We start from the raw sequence: 14,611 nt of genomic DNA, 5'->3' as shown, positions 1-14,611 counted from the left end.
TTTTTAAATGTAATTGTACATATATATGTGTGACTTAGCATCTTACTGGTAAGAAAAAATGAATTCTGATGCTAGAAAAGAACTTGGTCTGAGCTGTACAGTGATACAGAATCAGGGGCATCGTTTCTGCCATGTTATGTTGGTTCATCTGTTCACCTCGCACAGTCACAATTTGGTGTGTAACAGGTGTAACCCCACCCCCAACCAATATTGTAACAGCTGCTTCAAAATAACAGGGTCTGACTGTCCCCATACTAATTGGCAGGGACCCCACATCAAAGGGCTCAGGGTTCTTATCCCTCTGGCAGATCAGGCACTTTAAGTGTTGAGAGCCCTACCAACTGTATGACTATAGCTTAGGTGTATGAAAGCTAAATTTTCCACCATTATTTTGCCTAATGTCAAAGTGTATGATGCCTTAGGAACGTCAGCTAAGATCTGTGTTCAGTGGAGATGAATAACACATAAGAGCGATCTGTGCAAGCTCTATACCTTTTATTATGTAAGGGGTTAGCTGACTTCTAACTGTGGCAGCAGATCTCTTCCAAACACTATCACTGCTTAGTGGCAGCACAGAACTCAAACTTCCCCTAAAGCCAAATAACCTTCTTTTTAATCAGCCGCTTGGTTGTTATTTTTTTACACCGGTGAGTGGAAGATCCCTGTTAGTCCACACTTTGCTAGAGAATCTTGCAGCTGTTAGCATTTCTACACAGTCTGTATTATGCAGGGAATGGTTGGTGTCACAGCAGACTGCCCATACCAGTTGTATCTGTGTGCAATTCATGTCCCTGCAGTTGTTAAGGTTTGGGGCATGTTTGATTAGTTTGTGCACCCATTTCCACTCTGTAGTATTCTGGCACTCCTACCTGGTGAAAACTACAATTCCCATGATGCAATGTCATGCTATGGTAGAAGATGAGTTTACAAGCATTTAAGTGAGGGTTGTTTAATGGGCCCCTTGTGTAGTGAAGGTGCTTATTTTGATAATCCACTGCAAGTTTCATCTTTGTACAAATCTTTGTACAAATCATTGTTCCAAATCATTAAAGTCACCCAACCCCCACCCTCCGTGCAAGCATAAGGCTGTGTATAACTTTTTATTTAAAGAAGGAGAAAACACAATGCAAGGTAATGTAAAAGGGAACTTACCCCTTGCCCCACTTGTCACTGCACTCTCCTCCCCCTCGTGAAGTTACGGCACATGTGCACATTCAGTTGGATGAGGTTGCCTAGGGTGCCTCTGGTGTAACACTAGGAGCAGACCCTGTGGTTGTAGGGGGGCCCTACACTGCAGGGTCTGCTTCTCTGTTGTTGTATATAAACCCCACTTCCCACCATGCAGCGGATCGCTAGGACACCGTGCAGTGCTCTAGGGATAGTAGCCCTGGCCGGGCCACTTTGCAGCAAATAGGAGTGCCACCCGTTTTTACTGGGGGGATGCTTAACACATTGCCACCCCCCAGTAAATCTGAGTTGACCTCTAATACAGACATCATAAGCTGCTGCTTTTGCATCAAAAAAATCTTACAAGAAACAACATTTTATTATAATAAAAAATACACACATATATATATATATATATATATATATATATATATCTAATGCATCATCATACATCATCAGCGAATATCCGTTTCCTTAGGTAATCGATCCACGCATCTTTTGTTGATAGTTCCATTGAGTTCCATTCGAAACTAGCAATCTGACAAAAGACAGAATGAGCCGGTTACTGTGTAAAGCAAGAAATATAGAACATGCACATTAATGGGTGAGGCGCATCTAGGTGGCCATACCCTTCCAAATACACCAATAGGACAGCACCTACAGGTGAGCCACAGCCAAAGACTATGGGGCACATTTACTAACCCACGAACGGGCCGAATGCGCCAGATTGCGTTTTTTTCGTAATGATCGGTAATTTTACGATTTTTTCGGCGTCTTTACGATTTTTGCGTAAAAACGCGAGTTTTTCGTAGCCATTACGAAAGTTGCGCAGTCGAAATTTTTTCGTAGCGTTAAAACTTGCGCGAAACGTCGCGCCTTTTAAGTTTTAACGCTACGAAAAAGGCGCGACTTTGCGCGCAAGTGTTAACGCTACGAAAAAATCGCGACTTTGCGCAACTTTCGTAATGGCTACGAAAAACTCGCGTTTTTACGCAAAAATCGTAAAGACGCCGAAAAACTTGCGTTTTTACGCAAAAATCGTAAAGACGCCGAAAAAAACGCCAAAAATACGAAAAAGTCGCAAAATGTTCGTTTCCAATCGGAATTTTTCCAATTCGGATTCAAAATCATGTCTTAGTAAATCAGCCCCCTTATGTTGATTTGCCCAACAATTGCAGCTCCATAGCCAATGGATATTTTCTGGCTAGATATGTACCAATATAGGTGAGAATTGATGACATGGACCTTCTGGTCACCATCAGTGTATCCAGTGCTGCTCCCTGCTATGCCATTCAGTTTTTGGCAGCTGGGACACCCTACCCTGCACATCCTTGCTATTAAATATCACCTTGTCACATACCTGAACTACATGGTATCCCAGTATTTCCAAGTGCCTCTTCTTCATGACGTATTCCCCTTTGATATTAGAAGAGTTTTTGCTGAATGCCTTGGAATCCAGAAATTCAATAGCCACTCTAATGCAGAAATTATGAACATTGAAATTACTTAATATACACTTCCGATTGTTTCACTTATTTGGATTCAAACACAAGCTCTTTTCAGGGAGGCCTGCGTTGGGCTACTGCTGGCATGTGTATAGCTTAGATAGGAAAAGAAATCTGCCCTATGATGGGGGTATAAAATAAAGAGGGGGGGCTAATCTTGTTCTGGTTATTTACCACAACCTGAACGGAATATTGGTTTGAACTGCTAATGAATCCAACTATACTTTCCTGCAGAACTGTTTTACCTATATACATTGGCATAGCTTTTACTTAGATCACTGAAAACAAGAGATATGTTTTTGGTGAATTTTCAAATGAAATCCTAGATCAGAAGCTTCCTTATTAGGGCTATGACATGGGAATAATGTAAGAACAGGCCCCAAGCTTGCTTCAGGTCTAGTAACCTACAATAATCAATCAGCAGGTGCTGCTGTTTAAAAGCAAACACCCCTTGTTGGTTTCAACACCTGAAACCATACTTTATGCCACTGGTGCTCTGAACTTCAAATAAAAACAGCAGAAGCCTTTAACAGTCTCTGTCTATAGGCTTAAACTGAAAGTGCCAGTGTGCAAGGGTGCAGTGGTTCAAAAATTCCTGGTCCTTAGAACTTTGGGGACAGAAAGATCTAAATCTTAAACAACAAACATAACGAGAAAATCTACAGTATGAAGGGGTGCAATTCCATATTAGAAATATGGTTAGATAGAGGAGTGGTGCAGAGAATATATAGGTTTGAGGCTATGAGGAAAGGCCGGATTCAGCATGAGGACCAATGGATCTAGAAGCAGCAGTACTGCCTGTACCTTTGAGCTCCGGGTGGAAGAGATTTTGTTTCCTGTAATGGACCACCATTTCCCCACTGCACTTTTGACAAGTCAGCTGAAAGTACATTCTGATCCAAATAAGGAATTGGCTTCTTGTTTTTATCCAGAATGCATTCAAAATCTAAAAATAATCAAATACGTTAAAAAATGACAGGTCAAATAAAAGTAATCTGTACAGTAAATAAGTGCAAGGCTCCCTTGAGGCAGAAAGGTGTTTGGGGCTATCATACCTGAAATTCATCAAGTTCCTTTTAAATTCCTAACATATAGTTAGGTTATATATAAGCTATATATAGGTTATATGCAGAGAAATACTATTTACAATTTGCAACAGCGGTAGTACCTTGTACCCTTTGTACCACTAACTTAATTATTTTGATATATCTGTTGATAGCCTCCATAACTGTGCAAAAGCGTACATGCCACGGTTATCAAAATACCAATGTTACTACGTTGTACATCTATGTCTATAAATACTGTCCTTCTCTAGGGCCACCATAAAGGTGATACAGTGGGTACTCCAGTCTAGATCAACGTGGCAAGAAGGGGCCCAAAAAGGCACAGAGGAGAGATGTGAGTGTTGTAAAGTGGGGCTTGCAGGGTAGTGCACAAGGTTTGGGCAGATGGTGCCAGGATGGATCATTCATTGGGCCCCCATTCTGTTTGTTGGCAGGGCCCAGGCCATTGATTGGCTATTTGGGCACCCTGGAGGAGAAGCGCCTTCTAACTTAGTAGTATGGGGCCCCAGGAATACTGAAAGCAGCCCTGCTTGACAAGGCATTTTCTATATTGTACCACTCCTGATGCTTCTCTGAATGGCTGACAAGGTACAGGTATGGGATCCCTTATCTGGAAACACTTAGGGGCCGATTTATTAACCTTTGAGGTGTTTCCTAAAACCATGCGTGAGTTCCTAAACTCATGCATCCTTTCTGCATCCAAAAACCTCGGCTTGCTACCAATTTTTTCCCTGACAAAAAAAATGAGGAAGGATTTAGATGCAGAGCTTTTTATTTTTTTGTAAAATCCGCTTGGAGAAATAAAAAAACGATCAGTATCATGACGAGGTATTTGGATGTAGAAACCATGAGTTTTAGGAACCAAATGCTTGAGTGTTAATAAATCATCCATTTAATCCAGAATGCTCCAAATTACAGGAATACATAATAATAATTCTATTTTTTTATTTAATGATTTCCTTTTTCTCTGTAATAATAAAACAGCACATTGATGGTAACTAAGCAGCATGAATCCATATTGGTGTCAAAACAACCCTATTGGGTTTATTTAATGTTTAAATGTTTAAAGTTATTGTTAGCAGTCTTAAGATATGTATCCAAATTACAGAAAAATTCCTTATCTAAAAAAAAAAGCCCCAGGCCCCAAGCATTCTGGATAATAGATTCTATACCTGTAAACCATTTCACTGTAACCCTAGTGGGGAAAAAATCACTGAAAAACTCAGTATAGGATCTTACCTATGGCATGGTAGTACGGTGTCATCACAGATACTTTTGCATAGTTTATTCCCCCGAGAATCTCTCCCAGCAGCTGGTGAATCTGGCGCTGCACTGAACTTATCCCGCCATTAGCTGCACAAAAACAATGAGTAAATCACAATCACATCATCAAGACAAAACTTTCTGGCATTTTTAAACAAAAGAACACCCTAAAAAAAACATAGTATGAATTTTGTGCAGGGAGACAGTGAAACAGAACACCATACAGGTGCTGTAACACAAGGAAACCCCTTTCATTAATGAGGATGCTGCCACCATAACTAGTATGTTTATCTAGGGAATGACAATCTTTATGTACATTTGATTATCTGTGCAGGGTGCTATAACTTCCACAGATATAAACCCTCATTTACTAACACCGGACAAAATTATCTCAGAGCATTAACCCATAAACAACCAATAAGCATTTCATTTGTGAATTCTATTCACAGCTGCGATACAGTTATCCAGCAGGTGTGTCTGCCCAGCATACAGGTACAAATTTTTTAGTACATATATAAGCAGCATAAAGCCCATTAGTTACCCTTCCCATGCTTATAATTGGTCTAAAATCAAGTCTCACCTCTGTGCTGTAGTTGCTGACAGTATCTATCATGGAACCAGGGGATCTGGAATTCCGGACATTCTAAACAGACTGCACGATTCAGCTCCATCAGGCGCAAGCGAATCCTCATGTTTAAAGCACTTGAAAAGGCTTTAAGAAATAGATAACAAAATATTAGAACTACTAGATGTGATGTGAGGTAATAATATGTAACATCTTCAGAAATTCTACTAAGGACAATATATGTGGACTAAGTGAGCAGAGGAGTAACAATGTCCCCAAGAGACTGGTGGTGAAGGTGACCCGAATGGTACATGGATGTGGCTCTACATACTGAACACATAGGGGTATATTTACCAAAGAGTGAAATTAGAGCTTGCCACAGTAAAATTCTCCACTCTATGTTCATTTCATTGGGATTTTTACTGATTTATCATTGGGTAAAAGTGAAAATACAACCTGTGATAAAAACACTTATGAAAACCCCATAGAAATGATTAGAGAGTGGTGGAATTTTACTGTGGCGAGCTTTAATTTCACTCTTTGATAAATATGCCCGTACAGAGTAGCCTGTATGAAATAACAAGCTGCTAATGATTTCAACTTTTTCCCCAAAATGAAAGTCAGTGAGATCAAGAGCACTATGCCCTGGGCCTCTGAACAGGTAATACAGGAATAATGATCATTTGACAGAGAAGTTGTAACTAGTTTTAGCCTTTGACTTGAAACCATGTATAAAACCTACTTTCCAGCTGTGCATCCAGCCTGCCCAAGAAATCAACATTAAACACAGCTTTTATCAGCTCCTCTGGGAAGTATTCTGCAAGAGCGAGGGAGTACGCCAGCAGCACCACGAGGTGAGGATCAAATGAATCTACAACAGAACACAACATTACTAAGCATTTCTTTGTATGCTCAAAGACTATTAGCAAGTTTTAATGGGGACCCTAGAAGCTGTCAGATTGAAAGACATATATATTACCTATTTTAGATATAGAACTTCCACAATGCTTGAAATACGGGCCATAGATGCTATTATAAATACGGAGACATTTAAATGAATTTATATAATTTTATGCTCAAACAATAAAAATGAGATTGGCCTCAACTCATAAGGGTAATGTCCTGCAGGGAGATTAGTTGCCGGCAGGCAATTAATCTCCCCGCAAATCCTTTCCACCGGCAATAAAAGGAATCATCGGTAGAAAGGCCTACTCATCACTTCAGCTTTCCTGAAGCCTGCAGAAGGAAACTTTGTGTAATGTTGGAAAACCAAAACAAAGCATAGGCCTTTTCACCAGCAATTCCCTTTTTTGCCACTGGAAAGGCTTTTAGGGGAGATTAGTTGTCTGTAGTAGCACAGATTAATCAGGGGCGACTAATCACCCCATGGGTCATTACCCTTAAGCTGAACTGACCAGGTACAAGTCAGATAGGAAATGTCCACAACATGTCCACAACTGCAAGTCTCCCAAAATATTATTTTATGACCATTATTTCAGAGAATGCATTTACCAGCAAGTGAAAATAGCCCTATAAGTAAGGGGGGGCTGGTATAAAGAGGGAGAGCTGCATCTTCATCTGGGAATAGGAGAGTCTATTGATCCAATACAAAACAGCATGTGGAATACATCATTCAGCGCAAAAGGTCACCTGAGTATATGGAGATAGCTGTACCTCACTAGCATTTTGCCCATGCACACATACAAATCAAAAGAACCCCCCAAAACCATATTTTATCTGCTATACTTACTCAAGTGAGGAAGAAAGTGCTGGATACAGGCATCAAAGAATGCTTCTCCATTGGGGGGATCATAATTCAGAACAACAAAGGGAAGTAGAGTTGCATATGTTGCGCTGTAATGAATCTTTAAAGATAAAACATTAAAATAAGTATTTTTTCTTTTATTGAAAAACATAAAATTCTATATTCCAAAGTATACAAAGCAATATTGACACAATAAAGGTTTATCTTCCAGATCTCTCTAAATTTTATACATCCATCTAGATCTAAATAAGCCCTAAAGCCTTGCAATGAGTAACCTCCATGTCATAGTGTCTGGGGTCATTTTTTTATGTTCCCAGACCTCTACTGATTATATTCTATAGTTATAGAAAGTATGTCTTTGTTTGTAAAATAAGTATTTTAAATGTAAAACTGAACTGACAGCACATTATCTAGGGATCAGGTTTTTACACAAAATTACTATGTCTGAGTAGTGGCGATTCCAAGGTCAGTTTCCAGGAGTGGCGCAGACTCCAGACTGGCAATCTGTGGGTTTTGGCAAATGCCAGAGGGGCTGCTGTAAGATGCCATAGACAGTCACTATTTATTGGGCTGGTGGGGGCTGTCTGGGCCTCTGCTTAAAATACCAGGGCCTATTTTGAATCCCAGTCCGGGCATGCCAGGCTCCCTTGTTGACATGGTATAGGATAGTCTCATAAGTGTCTGTATGCTTTGCAAATAGCCAGTAACACTAAATTAAGCTCACCATCAGCAGAAAAAAGCCTGTATGTGATATTATTAAATAGGACTGTACAGAACTCAACTGTACCTCTGTTGCACTGTATAAATAACATGGCTGTAATAACTGCTGTAATCACAGTTCTGCTATGTCCTTGATACCCACTAGAACAGCTAGCAAGGAGCAAAGCAATACGGATGGTAGCATCCCTATATATATGAAATTCACTGAAAGGTCCCAGAGAGGAAACAACCCACCTTTGTAATATCCTCTGTTGCTACCAATGCTATTTTGTCCAGAACCTGGGCACACAAGTAGTTGGTTCGAGTAATAAAAAGTGCAAATTCTGGCACATTTTTCCATGTGACTTGATCAATTAAACGTTCACAGGTGCTTATGGTGTCCTTCAGAAGCACCTCTTCCAGCCAGTCCCCAGTTGTGTATTTAAGTTCATCTAAAAACAAGTCAATCTTGTCAATTTTTGCGATGCGTTCACGCCCACAGGTGTTTAACTTAAGCAGCAGATTCCCTAACCCCCCCGAGGTGCTGCTGCGTGATGGCTGGTCAGTCCGCACCCATTTTACAATAGCAAGGGCCAGAGAACTGAGGTCACTAAGGCTGCACTGTGGCAAAATGGCATCCACCTTAGAGAGAATTTCTTCATCGACTCTGGCAGCGGGCAATGTGGAGATGACTCTTGCCAGCATAGACACATCTGCTGGTATAAAGCTGGATTTTAAAAGGCTGCAGAAAAAGATAAAGATATGCACGTGTAAGTAATGTTGCCAAGTCTGTACAAAACCAAAAAACAGAAAATGAATAGAATTGTTTACCGTTCTAAAATCTTCTGAAGCATTGAAAATAGTTCAGGGGTCTGGCAGCGCAGGGTCACTATTGCTTGGGTGATTCTGGCCAACTCCACAGGCCTATAGGACTCTAAATACTTTTGCAGGAGGGAAGAGATTCTGCAGGGAAACAAAATACGTAAATGTAGTAGTTGCCAGAAGCAACCAATCAGCAAATGGTTTTGAGCACTCTACTATAGGTTAGAAAATTAAACATCAATTTGCAATTAGTCTTCATTTGTTATTTTTTGTAGGGTTTTTTTTAAGTAAAGACTTGAACACGGTTCAGTAAAAATATAGGACTAACGACAAAATGTGTTTTTTGCCTGATGAGGTTAGTGATTCCCAACTACCACATAGCTCCACTGCAGGCTGTAAATAGCAATGGTAATTAAAAAAAAAAGCATACAAAGCAAATGAAGACAAATTAAAAAGTTGCATTGACTAATTATCTCTTTAACAGTTAATCTAAAGGTGAACTTTCCATTTGTATTTTGCAGACAGCATTGGCAAAGGTGCAAATCATTATCCTCTCCTTGATTATCTGTATCTGCCATTACTTAGCCCTTAACCATTCCTTATTGCCTGCAGTCTGTCAGTTAAACCTCTGTCTGATTTCTAGGCTCAGTTGCCACCGGAAGCAGATTAAAGAGATGCAAAAGGGTAAAAATGCAATTCTACTGGAAAGAGTTTACAGCTGTCTAAAGCTGGCCTTACACATTCAGACTTAAGTCTTCTTCCGACAAACATTTGGATATCGGTCGTACGTTTAAAGGTCCCCATACACGGCCAATTCTAGCTGCCGATATCGGTTCCTTAAACCATTCAGCAGCTAATCGGCCCGTGTAGGGGCAGAACCGACGGGACTGCCTGACCGATATCTGGCCTGAAATTGGCCAGATCTCGATTGGGCAGGTTTAAAAATCTAGTCGGATCGGGGACCGCATCAGCTCATTGATGCGGTCCCCGGAATGACTTTGCCTATGCCCCCGTAGGTGGGGGATATCGGGAGAAGATCCGCTCGCTTGGAGACATTGCCAAGCGAGCGGATCTTAAGGTGTATGGGGACCATAAATGCAACAATCAAACTAACATTCAGACAGAAATTGTAGGATAAAGCCCTAAAAATAATATATTCATAAAAGTGCTTGCAACAGTAGTCTGTGAAGAATGTTCTGTGCACATAATAAATGGTAATAAACACTGTTATTTTACCCCCCACAGTCTTTAAACTATGCTTCTGCATATCATGGATTTCCTAAGATCTTAATCTTAGTTTAGTATTAAGACACTGCTGTCAGCAACTTTTCAGGCCTCTTGTTAGCATAATGAAACTACATCTTAACTTGGAAAGCAGCTTCTATATTCCAGAACACAACACATGCAGCTTAAATATATAATATAAATTAAATGATACTGACACCAGAAATTAAACTTTTTTTTTTTTTTTACATTACCCAACTGATCCCCCATGTTCTCTATAAAGGGGACTGCCATATTTGTGCAGCAGAAGGCCATTAGAAATATAAACTATAACTGACAGGTTGACATGGGACTGATAGGTTGGAAAACGTCAGGTTTAGGAACTTCAAGTAACAATTACTTACAAATGCAAACCTATCAGTGGAAAACGATCAACACGATCTATAGGTAGTTTTTAATGTATACAGGCATGCAACCTGTTATCAAAAATGCTTGGGACCTGGGGTTTAACGGATATGGGATCTTTCCGTAATTTGGATCTTCATAACTTAAGTCTGATTAAAATCTTTCAGATATTAAATAAACCCAATAGGCTTGTTTAGCCTCCAATAAGGATTATTTATATCTTAGTTGATACTAAGGTACTGTTTTATTATTAGAGAAAAAGGAAATCATTATTAAAAATTAGAATTATTTGCTTATAATGAAGTCTATGGGAGATGGCCTTTCTGGATAACGGGTTTACGGATAATGGATCGCATACCTGTATTAATATTTTAAAGAGTAGTTTTTAAATTTCAGTACCACATTAACCAGAATGATCAGAAGGTGAATGTTACTTTGCAATGAGAAGAGTATTTCTGCATTCCATTTCTTCCATTGTTCCCAGGATGGCCAATAACTGAGTTGGGTTCATTTCATCTGCCATTGTCAGGATGCCCTCTTCAAGCCTGGAGAAAAAGATGGCATAGATGGCACAGCTATATCACGTAAACTGCTCTCAGTTCCTCAGTACTGAAAAATAAACTTATGGACGGTAGTGATGCAGGGGCTACCCCAATACCAATAGGTCAGATGGGTTTGGCCTGAAGCCTGTGTATCTAGCTCAGGTTCAGATGGGTTACTACTGACCAGCCACAACCCACAGTTACTTTCAAAAACATGCTGTAGTTCGTCTCTCTGTTGCCATCATTGGTATGTAGAACCTGCCCCAGCTGATGTCATCTGTCAGCACCGTAGAGGGAAGGTCATAATTGGGTACAAACTTATCAAGCACTGGAAAGGTTATATCTGGGTTGGGAATGGGTGGTCCAGGGTGGGCACAGGTTGGCAAATAACAGACCCACGCATCATTAATGGACAGATATTTAAAACATGTGGCCAGGATAGCCATATGGAACACTGGGGCCCCAAACAATCACCTTAGCATGCCCCAGAACTGGCCAACCAACACCCTGTTCCTGTAGTACACCCCACACTTTGTAAGCTGTCCAGGCACCCTTGGTTCCCCCACCACCCTACCATGTGTGGTTACTGTAAACATTAGCTTGTGTTTTTGACAATTCATCCCTAATAATTAGTTCTGCATATAACTGCCTTTTAGCATTCAGCAGCAAACTGTATATGCTTATTTTAATGATAACCTAATATAATAACTTACTTTTCTCTAATGTCTTGCCCAGCCATGGGTCCAAGCGCAGCAAACAACTTTGTATAGCTCGCCACATCACTGCATTGATCCATCGTCTCTATCAGCCTGGCCCGAGCCATTAAGCGGAACTCAGCGTTATTAAACTGTAAGGACTGATACAGCCCAATTATAATAGAGAGATTTTCTGGGTCCATTTGGCCAACGTTCTGAAGAAAAACACTGTTACATTTCTCAAGTAGGGGCCTGTATGTATATTTCATATTCCGAAGAAACTGTACAATTCTGCGTGGGTGATTGAAGTGCGAGACATCTAGGGTATCCACGAGAGAGTCTGCTTTATCCACCAGTCTGTCTCGCAGTGTTGGAGAAATCACACCATATATACTGACCATTAAACTGGAGAGGATTCTGGGAAATGAAAAATATTCTTTTTGTAACACAAACCACTCCTACAGTAAAAGGCTCCTCATCAAATGAGATCTTATAAGTAGTAACCCAGTCTCACCTGGCATCTTGCACATCATCCAGAGTCCCATCTACAATGCTGGCTATGCGTCCCATTAGTGGGCTCATATTCATGTGCTGCTCTACAAGGCACACTGCAAATTTAGATAGTGCTGTCAGGTTAAACCTGTGTTACAACATGGCAAGGAAAGGTAAAGTAAATATATTATCTGCAAAAACCCACCCCCAATACAGTATTTGTACTGCAGAATAACACTTTGCAAACTAGTGGATGTGTTTAAAGGGACAAGTAGGGCTGATACTGACCAATGTTCAGGGTCTTCTGACAGAGCCTGATTGATCTACCTATTCATATTCATAACTATTACTGTTTCACATCATTCATAGACTCTAATGTAAAGTGCTCTGTCATGAAAAAATATTACTTAGATTTGGAACAAGGCAGACACCTTTAAATGGGTAGTTCCCTTTTGAATAAAGTTTTAGTATGAACTACACAGTGATATACTGAGAATTTACGATTAGGCTATACATATATTTTGATTTTTCAATTTGCATTAAACAATGACAACTTTAGAAACCAGTATATTACAGTTGACAATTCTGGTATCAAAGTCAGGGTTTTGTTCAGTATGAGGTAATACCATCACCATTAAATAATGACAACTTTAGAAACCAGTATATTACAGTTGAAAACTACATAGTGGATGAAATGAGATACATGAATATGAAAAGTAGAGGTCCTGAATAGAAAGATAAATAATAAAAAGGAACAATAACTACAATGCCCCAATTGTCTGGCAGCAGTTATATAGGGGATGCAGCAGCTGCAATCATTTCGCTGATAAACATGCAAAATAAATAGCTCCAAAGCATTACTGAAGTTCAGCTCCGACTTGCCTTTCTAATCTTCTCCAGCCTTCCATGACAAGCTGTTGCACTAGGGAATCATGGGCTTCCAAATTGAACCTAGACCAAAAACAGCAAATATACATCAAGAATTTAACTACCTGTTAAAATTTTGAACGTATCTGAAGCAATGCCCAGTAATATGACTAACTCTCAAAGAGATCAACCTCCTCTATAATTATGTGTAGTTATGAGTTCTTCAATGCAAAACTTTCTGTTCTTAGCCTCCCCAAACAAATATATATATTTACCTCCTCTGCATGTGATTAAAGTGGTTCAATATTCACCTGAGTATGTTGTACAATATTTCCACCAGGGCTTTGTCATCCATGAACTCAATCTTATTCTCTGCTAAGATACGAAGGGCAATAAACTCTGGATGCCCTCTGACTTGGCCAATAGTTCTCAGCATCCTGGGTTTCTCCTTCTGAAACTGCCACAGCAAATTGATGGCATACCCCACATGCGTAACTGACAGCCTGGCCTTGTTTTTGCCAACCAGTTGAAAGACCTGATCCTCGCTTAAGCATATTTTGAATTGGTCCAATAATGGATCAGTACTTAGAAACCGGGTCTGGAGCAAGCTCCGAGACAAGCGGAATGCACAGCTCCAACGGAACATCTCTGCTTTAAAGTAGAAGTCTCAGTGGGTGCTTGATTCTGTTTCATTGCAGTGAATGATACACATCCACTATTCACTGCAGTCTTGAAGGACACTTGCGTTTCATTTCACCAAAGTAGACTGGGATGATAGTTCTTGAACAACTTGAAAGGGGGCATAAAAAAAAACTTTTAACCTAGAATGCCAAGACATCCCTGAAAAAATTGCATTGATTGATTACAATCTATTGTTATTAATACTGAAACAATGAATAAATGTTTTATAGTGGTGCTGTCCAACTAGAGACAAATGTATTCTTTTTCCAACCTCTCTCTAAATACATAAGATTAAAGTCCCTCTAGTTATACAATATATATTCAGATCCCAGAAACACACTTAATAAAAAACAATGGAGTGTAAATTAAGTTAACAATTAATAAATACAAAATCGTCCCCTGCTCCCACTTCCCCAGCACTCTTACAAAAGCAACGTAATGACTTCCATTGGAGGTAAACGATTCCTACACTTGCAGTTCATGGACATGTGTAGCAGTAACATCAGGAATGTCCCGGCGCACAAATGTGACGTCATTTTGCAACTTCTGTATATAGCAACAGATATGGCAGAGACAATGTCCCCCAAACTCCTCCTTTTTAAGTTGTCAAACACACAAAGTATTTTTATCTGAAAAAGATTTGCTTGGTACCCATCAGCTAGCTATGTGCATATCATTAAAAATGAAAACTTTAGTGTAAGTAAAACTACCACAGCAGAACGCATGCGCGAAGCATTTAGCGTTTCACATGCTGAAGGTCAACGCTAATACGCAGCCGCACTATTCTAAGGCTTGATATTACGCATATCCGGAAATACAAGGGTGAAATTGCCTGACGTAGGCCTGAGCAATCGA

At 39.9% G+C, this 14,611-nt stretch overlaps 1 protein-coding gene across 1 annotated transcript; it reads right to left on the bottom strand.

Annotated features, from left to right (window-relative positions):
- Window positions 1–1,527: 1,527 nt before the first annotated feature.
- fastkd1 (FAST kinase domains 1) lies at window positions 1,528–14,196 on the bottom strand. Its single transcript, NM_001045723.1, is given in 15 exon segments — window positions 1,528–1,705; window positions 2,528–2,642; window positions 3,477–3,618; window positions 4,976–5,089; window positions 5,580–5,711; window positions 6,307–6,435; window positions 7,315–7,429; window positions 8,284–8,770; window positions 8,860–8,991; window positions 10,914–11,024; window positions 11,735–12,133; window positions 12,231–12,356; window positions 13,091–13,159; window positions 13,387–13,864; window positions 14,183–14,196. Coding segments are annotated over 14 exon segments (2,499 nt in total). The 5' UTR covers window positions 13,722–13,864; window positions 14,183–14,196; the 3' UTR covers window positions 1,528–1,612.
- Between the last annotated feature and the right edge of the window lie 415 nt (window positions 14,197–14,611).

The sequence above is a fragment of the Xenopus tropicalis genome, chromosome 9 (assembly GCF_000004195.4).
Source record: "Xenopus tropicalis strain Nigerian chromosome 9, UCB_Xtro_10.0, whole genome shotgun sequence".
Taxonomy (NCBI): Eukaryota; Metazoa; Chordata; class Amphibia; order Anura; family Pipidae; genus Xenopus; species Xenopus tropicalis.
This window is presented reverse-complemented; position numbering and strand designations above follow the sequence as displayed.